We start from the raw sequence: 12,780 nt of genomic DNA, 5'->3' as shown, positions 1-12,780 counted from the left end.
CTTCCCTCAGGCCGCCCGTAGGCACCCGGGACCTGGGCTTCCCTCTGGCCTTTTCCAGAAGGACGTCTGGTCTAATTAGCATATTACCCTTTTATTATTATAGATTCCCATGTTACAGGTGCAAATTGGATAGCTGGCCCAAATTGAGGAATGGTCCAGAAACCCTTGTTGATAATAATAGACATATAAAAATGTGTGACTCTTGAAGAGGACTTGCTATGAATGGGACATTTAAAAAAAAAATGGTGCTAGAAAAATTGGGCTGCTAAACAGAAAAAATAAATGTTCTCACACTTCTAAATAAATTCCATATGGATTTAAAAATCACAACTTGACTCTAAATATAGTAATCCTCCCTTTGTCTCTCTTTTCAATGAAATTTCCTTAGAGTTGGTATAGACAGCACCTCTATTTCCTTAAGTTTTATCTTTTTTTTTTTTAACCCTCCCCAGTTGGAGCTTGTCCATACCATCCTTCTAACATGGATTTAGTGGTGATTTAACCGGAGTCTTTTCAGTGAGTCCATGAAGCCTTTTCTGCCTCTAACTCCGGCTGTGTTCCTGCCCCTTTGCTCCATTGGTCGCTTGGGTCCCCGCTTCAGCTTCCACAGCTGCAGTCCTGCCCCTGGACTTTGCACTCCCAGCCCCCCCTGAGTCCTCGTCCTCGTCCGAGACACCACAAATGCAGTTGGTCCCCAGGGTCCTCTTCTGGACCCCTTTCTCGTTCCTTCTCTTTGCTCTCATTCAATTCTTTGGCTGTATCCACTGTCTGAAATGTTGATCCCCAAACAGATTCCCTGCGTGGACTCTCCCTTCATTTCTCTGTATCTGTTATGACAGTTACGGCCAGCTTTGTAGGCGATTCCTTCTGGCTGCAGACTTTCTTCTCCTTTACACCAAATCAGAATTTAGTGAAAGGCAGTGCCTACATAGGTTTTTTTTGTTTCGTTTGTTTGTTGTTGTTTTTTAATTCTCGGCAGCGTTCGATATGGTGGCTTGCACAAAGCAAATGCTAAGTAGCTATCTTGACTTGAATTGAAATTGCTGCTTGACATACTAATTAGGGGAAACCATCTCGAACATTTTCCCAGTAAATTTCCACTGTGGATCATGAAATCTTTAGAAACAAACTGCACAGAGGGACTCAGAGTAACCTCCTTTCGGAGATACCAGAATGCTGACGCTTCCTGCAAAACCATTTCACAACTAGTTCATGAGGGACTCCTAATTTCATATTCTCAAAAAGTCAAGTGACCGCTCCATTTGTTTATTTTTATTTCTAGCAAAACAAACTAAATGATCAACAATATACTCATTTGGAATTTTTGGTGACAAAAGTTAGAAAGAAAAAAAAAAAAACCCTGTGTTTTTTAATTGTGAAAATAATATAACAACAATGAAAAATTTAGAAAAAAAGAAATTTCAAAATACCTCATTACTTTATAACAGAATACAAGAGGAATAGTCATTTGTATTGTTTCATCTTTTTCTAATATCCACATTTTTATAGTTATAATTGAGTACACCTACGATTTTCTGTTCATACTTGTGGGGCTACCAGCGGGTGATTGGGGCGGGGGGCGCTCCCTCTGGCACCTGCCCTGGCTAGCCTGGTGCCATCTGCTCGCCAGCCCTGTCCCCTGCTCGCCAGCCCCACCCCCGCCCCTGCCACTGCTGCTGGTCACCTCCCTCTGTGGGAGGCAACAGGGGGCCATGCCGCTGGCTCACTGGTCTGCCCTGCCCCCCCATCACCCCACCACCACTGCCGGTTGCCTCCCTCTGCAGGATGATGGGCAGAGCAATCAGGAGGGTGGAGAACCCCCTTCATCCCCCACCCCTGCACTCACCTTAGCTGGCTTGGGGCCTGTGGGCTAGGGGCAGCCCCTGCATTGAGCATCTGCCCCTTGGTGGTCAGTGCGTGTCATAGTGACCGGTCGTTCCACCAGTCTTTCCGCCATTTGGTTGATTTGCATATTAGGCTTTTATTATATGGGACTATTGAATTGATTGGGGTGACATTGGTAAATAAAATTATACAGCTTTCAGGTATACAATTCTACAATACATTATCTGTATATTGTTTTGTGTGTTTACCACCCCAAGTCAAGTCTCTATCCATCACTATTTATCCCCTTTTATACTCTCCTACTTCTCTGACTCCCCTTCCCTCTGGTGATTACCATATTGTTGTGTATTTTTAAAGTCCACAGAATTTATAATTGAAAAGATGAGAATTTTTGTTGTTGGCTAAAATTACTTCCTCTGTGTAACCAGGAACCAGAATTTCTGGATGTTTTGTCTACCTAACTCCTCTCATGTAGTGAGATAGATGCAGAAATAGATGTCAAGATTTTTTCCTGTTTCAGGCTCTTATTTAATCAGAAGAGCAAACTGAGGCTGAAACACACATGGAATAATGAGGTTAAGGCTGAGAAGTCAATTGTAATTTCTGAAATAATTTGGAAAAAGTTGAGTTCTGTGAGGGTAGAAATAATAGAAAAGTTTTCATGGAGGAAATAAGTTTTAACATAAAATAATGGTTTAAAGAGAATAATAAGTTCCAAGAACACTTCAATCTAATTTTCTTTACCTGGCCTGCTTTTGTTCCTGGAGATAAAAATAACAATTTTTGTTTTCAAAATCTTAATCATGACTAATGATGACAACAAAGATTTATAATTGGTACACTACTCTCTGAATTTTTGTTCATTTTAATTCTAAAATTAACTTCTATGAAGAACCCTGTTGGAGTAGAGATCTTTTCAGAAACATTGCCTCTCTATTCTTAATATGAAAAGTATGAATTTTTATTAGTTTTGACTGGATTACAGTTTATTTTTACTTGAGACTAAACATAAGTTTTGTAATAGTGCGTGCTGCATCCCTTGCCAATGGCTGATGCATGTGTCATTCCACAGACTCGGTTTGAAGTGTGGACCTGGTTTTTCCTGACAAAATAGGGTGTTTTTGAGGCGGATTTGGAATCGTGTCTCACTCCTCTGGCAATCCTACCTGTGTGTCAGCCAAAGTACACGGCCCGTCGCCCCTCCTGAAAGGACAGGGTTCTGGTGGTATACCCTTAATTTCTTCCATGCATTAAGATATGGCCTCTGCTTTAAAGGACCTCAGAGATTTTGGGGGGGTGGGCGGGAAAGGGCGGGATAAGACAGAAGAACAGATAAGCCATGGTTTAACACAATAAACTCTGTAACGGCGTGAACTTAGCACGCTCTCAATGCATGATGGTGGGAGAATGGAGCTCTGTCTTGGGAGAGTCAGGCTCAGCTTTCCGGACAAAGGGGGTTTGAGCTGGCCTTGGACAGTGAGGATGTGGCAGGTGATGACAAGCGTGGGGAAAAAAGATGAAGGAGGGCGTTCTTGTCAGAGGACGTAGGATGCCCGACACTCCGTGTTGCACAAGCACCTGGGACCCCTGGGGAATGATGAGCTCAGGAAAGCAAGACCTGGGCCCCCAGGAGGAGGGCAGGAGTGGGGGCCACCTCAGCTCAGCAGTGTTCATGACTGTTTATTTCTCTTCTTAAGATTTCGAGCTCATAGCTTTAATCGCCAAGCTGAGCAATATGACAAATATTTTTATATAGGGATTAGCAAGGCTCAGAGTATAGAAATGTGAGTAACCAGAGTGCTCACTGGGGACTTGAAGACCATCTTGCTTCGTAGTCATCGTGTTTCTGTGAAGATTGGCTTTTGTTCCATCTTGCTGCCAGAAAACTCTCACTGGGTCACAAGTGACCAAATATCTTATCTCTTGAAAAAGAGACATGACAGGGGATAGAATTATTGCCAGAAACACACAAAACATTGAAAGTGCTTATTGTCTTGCATGTTTTAATCAGATCTGTAATATTGGAGGCTTTTAAGGCTAAGATGTTTAAATATTTAGCTTAGATTTTGCTCTTCAGCCTTATTTGGAAAATGTGGTAATTTGTATGTTAATGTATTATTTATGTTAATATCATGCAGGTGAGATTAGCTGACTACCATTAGAAGCCCAGTGAAGATCATCCTTGATTGCTCATGGAAATTTTTCTAGGCTTCAGATATCGCTGCACCTTAGTCCTGGCTGCATTTCCCATTATAATTGAAAGTCTTATTTGTCAGCTGGTTCCCCATTGACCGGCTTCAGGGGAACACTGAGGCTGTAAATATGTGAATCATTGTTTTTTGATAAACACTTGGAAGCAGAATGGGCCGTTTTGTATTTTGATCTTTCAGTTGATTTTGCGTTACTTGGGAATCAGTGAGAAATAGAAATAGAGAGTTTTAGATGGGCGAAGTAGTCTCTCTCTCTCTCTCTCTCTCTCTCTCTCTCTCTCTCTCGCTCTCTCTCGCTCTCTCTCTCTCTCTCCTCACCCCTCTCTCTCAAAGAATCACTAGCTTTATGCTAAGAAGTAATTTCATCTTTAAATTACTCTGAGCTTGTATATTAACATGCATCTCCTGGGTTTGTTAAGGATGCTGGAAGTCTGAGGCTCCCACAAGTCACTGGAGTTGGGCAGGGAACTAGGACAGGGCTCAGAGGGTCCATATCCCACTGAGCACAGGGCCGTGGGATCGGGGTGGTGGTTGCAGGGAGCAAAATAAAGCAAAGATCTGAAAGGCTCTTTAGGAAAACATCTGGCAGACTATTGTTCATGGGTTGGATATGAGGGGCAACGGATAAAAAGAATTGAAAAGCCATCCATTTTAAAATGCTTTACCATACTCAAGTAAGTCATTAATGTGAATACAGAGAGGCAGTTCTCATTCTATTTTCTCTTATATGTTTTTCTCTTTCTTGAGCCCTACTTCTTAAGGCATTGAAAAAGAAATGAGAGAAAAATCCCAACAAGAGTAATTTCAGTGACTAAATGATGAGTCATGGGGTGTGGCAGCCTTTTTATAATGTGAGCTAAGTAATGAGTAGATAGTAAATTAAGTAGATACCATTCAGTCACTATTTGCTTTATGTTTGCTCTTTGTGATGCTGCCGGGAAGGAAGAGCATATCATTATATAGATTCTTATACAGAGTATAATGTAATTTATCTTCCTCTCCAGAGAGTGAGGAGTGGGAGAGAGGGAGCTTAATCCAGGCCTGCATGTTGGCACTCCACCGAAACAACTGCAGAAATCCTGCCTTAGGAAAAGCCACATTTTTAGTTTTTTATAAAATTATAAAACAACTAGAGGTTCGATGCACAAAATTTTGTGCAAGAGGCTTGGCCCTTGCAGCCCCAGCTGCCCCGGCCCTCACAGCCTGGCTGTCCCACGGCCCCATGGCCCTTCAGCCCTGCCCACTGGTCATTCTGGAAGGTCATTCTGGAAGGTCGTTCCACCATCCGGTCTAATTAGTATATTAGCTCTTTATTATATAGGATTATATAGGATAGGTACTCATTGTAAAGTTATTCTAACACTATAGAAACACATAACTTGAAAATCAAAGTAATTCATTTCCCTCTCAGTCCCACCTCGGGTATTTGTATGCACATACACACATAGACCTTTTAAAATATCAATGGGAAACTTACTGTTTTCACTATGATTTTTTAAATGCTTCTCTCTTGTTAAATGGGCGCTGAGTTACATAGAATTCTGTGTGTTTGCATGCCAGTCTGTGTTCACTCTAAGAGAACTACTTTGCAAGCACAGACTCAGATGCAGACTGCCTGTGGTTTCAGGTTCCAGCTCCTTCCCCTGCAGCCTCAGGACCTGAATTCTTTCCTCTGTTCCCTCACCTAGAAGGACGGAATGAGGGCATTTGTCTCATAGTATTGTTGTGAGGATCAAATTTGGTGGAAAGCACAGTGCAAGGCCTGGAATGTAGTATGTGCATCAATGTTAACTTTAGTACATGGGGAATTAATGATGTCTTTGCCGACTGAGTACCAGGGGGCTCCCTCTCTCTCCCACAGTTTCCCAAAGTAGACCTGAGGCTCACTTACATATCTGAATCCAACTCTTCCCTTCAGGATGCTGGTCATCAATTACCTTGATATCTTATGAAGGCTGCCTGGCTATTTTCTGTTTGTTTTGGACACACAGAAAGCACTGGCCCCTGATAAATTTGATCTTTTAGGCCTTTAAGTTTCTGGTCCCCAGGCTTGGGGACATGTGCTCAGAGAAAATCCAGATGAAAGACTTATGGTAGGACCTCTGAGAAGGGATTGCATTTGTTATTTTCTCATAAAATATGTCTTTACAATAACCTAAAGTCAAGACTGGGCATGTGCGCGCTCTCTCTCTCTCTCTCTCTCTCTCTCTCTCTCTCTTCCTCTCTCTCTCTCTCTCTCTCTCTATCTCTCTCTCTCTCTCTCTCTCTCTCTCTCTCTCTTCCTCTCTCTCTCTCTCTCTCTCTCTCTCTCTCTCTCTCTCTCTCTCTCCTCTCTCTCTCTCTCTCTCTCTCTCTCTCTCTCTCTCTCTCTCTCACACACACACACACACACACACACACACACACACACACACTCACTCACACTCACACTCACACTCACACACACACACACCACTAGGAACCTGCCTACATACCATTCCAGGATGTTCAAACACTTTGCTTTCAAAGGCCATGGGAGCTGAACATTCCTTAATCAGTCACCCCTTTTGTGTCTCTGTCTCCACAGGAGTTCACTGTGAATCCTACAAGGACCCCTGCGCTAACGTCAGCTGTCTGAATGGAGGCACCTGTGACAGTGAAGGCCTAAATGGCACATGTGTCTGCACACCAGGATTTACAGGCAAGTGACCCAGGAACTGGGTTTTCAAATTTACCACAAAATTCCTGAGATTACCATTGTTATAAAACCCAGGAGCCTTTCTACAAAATGTAAGTGGGCATTGCATTTAGATTAAGGTCTGTTTAAAAATAATCCACTGTTTGTCATTAAACGAGGCTCTTCTGAAATCAGTATTTGCATGTAGTCTTGCTGAGACTAACAGTGCTGTACAAGTCAGAGCTGTTGCTGTGAAACACAAGACATGAGCCATTATGCCAACATCTGAAAGGTTTGTGTTAGTGGAAGAAGGGAAGGAAGGATCACATATGTTCTCTGTAGCAGTTGCATTCAGCCACAACTTGTATTTTTATTGAAAGATAGAGGAGTGGGTTTTGAAAAATGAAAAGAGATGGTGGTGATGGTGGGAAGTACTGGGACACTCCAGGTTCCAGATTGACTGTTAGTGAAGGTAGGGATGCTATGGGTGTGGGGAGAGTGAGGAGAGAAGGTGGCCCCAGGGAAAAGCAGGTGGGGAGGACAAGGGCAGGTTCCAAAGGAGCCACAGTGGCCACTGAGCTATGAGTGGAGAGAGTTGTTTCTAGACTAGGGGATCCACCCTAACCTGGGCTCCTTCTAAATAACTCCTTATGGGCTTCTGGGAGTTTGTGAACCTGAAACAGTTATGAAATGTTGAATATATGCATCTGCTGAAGGGAGGCTCACAAATCTTCATCATATTCTCAAAAGGAGCCATGAATTTCTGGGGTAGAAAAGATTCCATCCTTTGCTTTGCCAGCAGAGCCCAGGAGTCCTGGAATGTAGAGGGCAGGGCAAGTCTATGTTTTCAGAGCTTTGCTCAATAGGAATCAATCTGGTTTGCAAATTGGAAAAGGGTGACCTGGAAGGAGCCTGTAGAAGGGAATGGGTTTTTAAGATGCAGGAAACCATGTTGTCATTGGCTGGAGAGCACCCTGAATGCTCACCTCTCCCCTGGAGAATTTCTCAGCATCCGGGTCCCGGTCCATCCCTGGGGAGTCTCATGTGTGCTTCTAGGGAAGATGTCAACACTCAAGATGTGGGAGAAGCAACTTCTGATATCTTCATATTTGTCTGTGTCACATGCTGTGTTTTCCTGGAACTGAGGAGTAGGGTCACTCCAGAAAATCACTCATAGATGTTTTTGTTTTGCAGACTGGCTTACAAACACACACAGATGGTTATACTCATCAATGGGTGCAAAAATAATATTGGGGAAGCATCCTATTTTTTCCAGGTATTTTTATCCCACAAATAGTAAAAAGCAAGGAAGACAAATTAGAAAATACTGTGTTGTAGAAAAAAAACCCCACTATTAAAACTGTGCTGTAGGAGGTTGGGGGGTTAATGGGGGGGATGAGGACACATTTGTAATACCTTAACTAATAATAATAAAAAACAAAAAACAAAAAACAAAAACAAAAAAAACTGTGCTGCTAGGAGACTTGCCCTGCCCTCTACATTCCAGGATCTTTAGATGGGACCTTACGTGACCGATTTTCCTTATTTCTAATGTATATATTTTTTGTGCTCTAAGTTATCCCCTCAATACCTCTATGGCTGTGTCCCACAAATTTTATGTTGTATTTTCATTTAATTCAGTTCAGTGTTTTTGTTAGTTTGTTCTTAAATTCCTTTAGATTTTTCTCTTTGTTCCATGGATTATCTCTAAGTGTGTTATATAGTTGGCCCCCGACCCCACCTTGCACCTTTTGGCATTTCTAGGTTGCTGGCTTCTCTAGCACCTAGTCTGGAATATTTGAGGCAAAGAGAAAATGCAGGATGCTCACCATCACCATTCTTGGGTCCCGAGAATCCTAGCCAGTCTGTCTCCTCTTGACCTCTCAGATTCTTCTCATATTTGTTTTATATATAATGTCCAGGGCTTTTGCTTGTACTTAGTGGGAGGAATAGGGAAAATATTCCATCTTTTGGGGAGCAACATTCCATCTTTTTTCCATCACTCTAGCTTTTTTTAGAATTTTTCCTTTGCTGCTGGCTTTTAGCAAATTGATTATGATGTGCCTTGATGTGATTTTGTTCATATTTATCCTGCTTAGGATTTGTTGCACTTCTTGGATCTGGTTTTATAGTTTTCTTCAAATTTGGAAAATATGTAGCCAGTATTCCACCAAATATTATTTTATGCCTCTTCCTTCTGTCCTTGAACTCTTATTACATCTGTGTTAGACTACTAAAATTTGCACACCAGGTCACTGAGTTTCTATCCCTGAGATTTAGCTTTTCTAGCTTCTATTGTTCTGTTTTCAAGTTTACAAATCTTCTACTCTGCAGCATCTAATCTATTACTCTCACTCTATATTATTTTGTTTTTAATTTGATATTATATTTTTTTATATCTTCCATTTTTACCCTTATTTCTTTCATGTTTTCCTTTAAATTTTGAGCAAATTCCTTGTTTGCTCAACATCATCTGTTACTTCTGGATCTCCACCTTTCGAACTGATTTTTCTTCTGGTTATGGGTTCCATATGTCTGCTTCTTTGCATGTCTAATAATTTTTGTTGAATGCTGGCCATTGTTAGTTAAGTTGTTGAGTGATTGGATTTATTGTCTTTCTTTTCAGAGAGCTGCCTTTTTTGGTGGCAGGTAGGTAAGTTACTTGGCAATCTGACCAATCCTTTCAAGGATGATTTTTATATTTAGGAGAATGAGCTTTTACTCAGGGGATAGTCCTACCCTACAGCTAAGGCAAATGCACTGGCTGGTCAATAAAATACCTGCACTCTGACTTGTGAAAGTTTGAATCCCTCCTAGTCCTCTGTGAGCTCTGGGATTTGTTCATCCTTCATCTTGTTTGTAGGCCAGTGGAGTTCCATTTGCTCATATGCAACATCCAGTAACAAACTCAAGGGACATGGCATATTTCTGATGCTCATTTTCTGAGTGGCTTTATCTTCTGTGTTAGTCTTTTTTGCAAATTACAGCTATCTTGGCCTCCACCAAATCCAGTTCTCCGCAGCTCAGTGAAACCATTGTGTTCTAAATTGGGTCCAGGCAGAAAGCCAGGATGCTGGCGGTACTCAGCTGTTTCGTTTCCCTTCTCTCAGCAGTCACGGTCATGCTCTGCCTGTTGTCCAATGTCTTAAAAGTGTTTTTTAAAAATACATATTTCATCCACTTGTCTAATTTTTTATGGTGGGAGGTCAAGACAGGTTCCAGTTTTTCCATCATGGTAGAAGTTCCAAATACTTTTTTTTAGATCCATTTCATCTGGAATAAAATGTTTGTCAAGTATGAAGGCATAGTTAAAGCCCCCAGTCCAGTGAATGGCATATAGTAGTTATATATTTAATAATATGTATTACAATTATAATCATTTTCATTGATATTATTCAATGTGGGCTTTGTTAGTTAGCCCAAGGATTTACTAATAGCAGTGAGTTTTGATTTTTAAAATCTTTTTAAAATTTTAATTTATCTGAGGAAAGCATAGAAAATTAAACAGTACACTTGTAAACTTGCATAATTACTACCAAATTTGATACCTACTCTACATATTGCCTCTTAGAAAGTAGTATATTGAAAATCAATGGAAAAGATTTAAAGTTCAGACTCTGATTTCCAGCCTTAGTGAAGTAGAAACTTCATTTTGTATTCTCTTTACAAACGTTATTCGTGCACAACAGCAATTTAAAAGTAATTGATTTTTCTCCAACTCAGATTTTTTTTTTTTAAAAAGTAAGCAAGTCAATGAAAAAGTCATTGGCTCAAGCCTGTAAAAGCATAAAGATTTATTAAGTCAAATATGAGTAAAAAAAAGATGATATAATATACTAAGAACTTTTCTAGTAAAATAAGTTAGTATACACATTGCTTGGAGCTAGAATGGTGGGGTGTTGAAATGCATAAAAGCATATAATAGTCTCAATATGGGAAAATGCAAATGAACTCAAACTTGCTCTTCATCATTCACAATAATTCTTCAAATACCTCGCATAAGACTGATGGGCAGTAAACATGAGCTCGGTAAGGCAGAGAAGAGCAGTCCTCTTTGGGAGTCTTCTGGTTGACATTTTTCTTGACTGGCTCCATCATCAGAATCATTCCATATCCCTACCACCAGCATGTGACACAGTGAAGGCATCAGAGAGCCAGCTGGGGGATAACTGACTCAACCAGAAGCTTAGGAGTGTTAGACTGTGAAATCGGCCTGCGGAGTAAATCTACAGGTTTCTGAGCACTGTGCGTCGGTCCAGGGTTCTCCCAGAGCACACGGGCTGTGGAAATAGCTACTAGCTCTTTGGGCCCCTGCCTGGCATGGAGTTTAAATCATTAACTAATGTCATCTAATCCCCAGTAGAGCTCTAAGAACACTGTGGTGATAAAAGTCAGACTGTAATAGGTTTGGATCTCTGTCTGGGTTTTAGATATTTGATAAGTGTCTGTAGAAAGAGTTCATCCTATTTTCTCCTGCTGCTCTCTATACCTCCCAAATCCAATCTACTGAGTGCCAAGAATAGACAAATCTAGGGGTTTTGGATTCCTCCTGACTGTGTTAGAGACCAGTAGAGATCTAAGAACCAATACACACATTAAGGTGGCTCTGGATCCTGAATTTGGCATTTACCTCCCTGGAGAAGCTCGGGACCAGAGCAGGATTGGATGGATTGGACATACAGCCCTGGGACTACCCGTAGTTTAAGGAATTAGTAGGGAGAAGTTAGGTAGTTTCTGCTGCTATTGTTGCAAAGACCAGGGGACATCTTATTTCAGAATATGTAGTATTCCCATTGCCAGCTAAAGAAAGCTGTTGTTGAGTAGATACTTCAATTAATCTTGTCTTCCTAAATGGTTGGAAAGTAATACGGGTGCATATATTTGTCAAGGCCTTTGATTTCATCCTTTTAATATTTCCTAGTACATCCTTATTTATGCTTCTTTTACTAGTCTACTTTGTAATGCTGTTTGTAACTGTTTAGTCTGTACCCTTCTCACTTAGAGCAATTGCCCCATTAATAAAAAGAAAACCCTTGAAATAGGTTAGTAAGAGGAAATCAATTTTATGTCTTTTCTATTGATGTAAATGACTATATTTACTGCAGGAAACAAACTCAAAGTAGACACTACTGAATTATAGTCAACTTAGTAGGATCTAGAAGTAGTAAATGTTTTGTTGGACAGATTCCACTTTAAAAATGAAAGAGTCAGATGCTAGGTATGAAAAGAGTGTGAAATGAAACAGATGTGAAATATTTTAGTGTGAGATTCCTCTTCTAAAGTGGCTGTGGGTGACATATGGTGGTTTTATAAACGAGAGGTAAACCAATAGCAGACAGAAAAGCACTTCGTTGCTAATTAAGTCAGCCTGGAAGTAATTACCCAAGTGTACACTGAAATATTGCCTTTTGAAAATGGACAAAATATTGATTTTGCTCATTTTCTTTAGTCTATGACTATCACAATGCTAGGAAGAGCTTTTTTACATTTATCTAAACAAATGGAGGAGTATATCAAAACAATTTTTTTCTCATTTTCAAACTTTTAAGAGAGAGTGCCTCAATTTGAGTTACCCTCTTTTATTCAGCTTTGATGAGATACCTTTAAATTTTATAAGCACACCCAATTGGTACTGACTCATCCTATGCCTTAATTCACAGGAAGATGGCTTTGTTCCTGTAACTGCTAATAACAAGCTATTTCCTGTAAATTGGTGTTTGAATCACAGTGACATCTTCCCATGTTCTGGTTTATAAGTTTAAACCAGGCACTCCCTGAAGTGGGCAAATGTTGGATATAGATGGGTTCGGGACTTCAGGGCACAGTTTTCATTATGGAGAAAGGACAGACTAGAGCGGATGTGAATTTCCTTTGGGCCATCATTGCTCAGGGAAGATTATGTCCAACTTAGGTCAACCCAGACTTCACAACTGTCGCCCCTTGTGGCTAATGCCCTCCCTGAGCATTTCGGTCCACCCCAGGAACATATCCAGGAATTTGGAAATTGGAGTAAATTTTCATAATTGACTCAATCTAGGCACACAGCTGTGCTCTATAAGTATCCAGAAA

The 12,780-nt window shown here is 40.8% G+C and overlaps 1 protein-coding gene across 1 annotated transcript in view; it reads left to right on the top strand.

Moving 5' to 3' along the window:
* Positions 1 to 12,780, top strand: part of DNER (delta/notch like EGF repeat containing) — a 246,232-nt gene that overhangs the window by 217,811 nt on the left and 15,641 nt on the right. Inside the window, exon 10 of the mRNA XM_059703408.1 lies at positions 6,622 to 6,735. Within this exon, the coding sequence (XP_059559391.1) occupies positions 6,622 to 6,735 (114 nt within the window). The remainder of the gene's footprint in view (positions 1 to 6,621; positions 6,736 to 12,780) is intronic.

This window comes from Myotis daubentonii, chromosome 7 (genome assembly GCF_963259705.1).
Source record: "Myotis daubentonii chromosome 7, mMyoDau2.1, whole genome shotgun sequence".
In the NCBI taxonomy this organism is placed as follows: Eukaryota; Metazoa; Chordata; class Mammalia; order Chiroptera; family Vespertilionidae; genus Myotis; species Myotis daubentonii.
The sequence above is the reverse complement of the archived record's forward strand: the minus strand, read 5'-3'. Positions and strand labels throughout refer to the sequence as shown.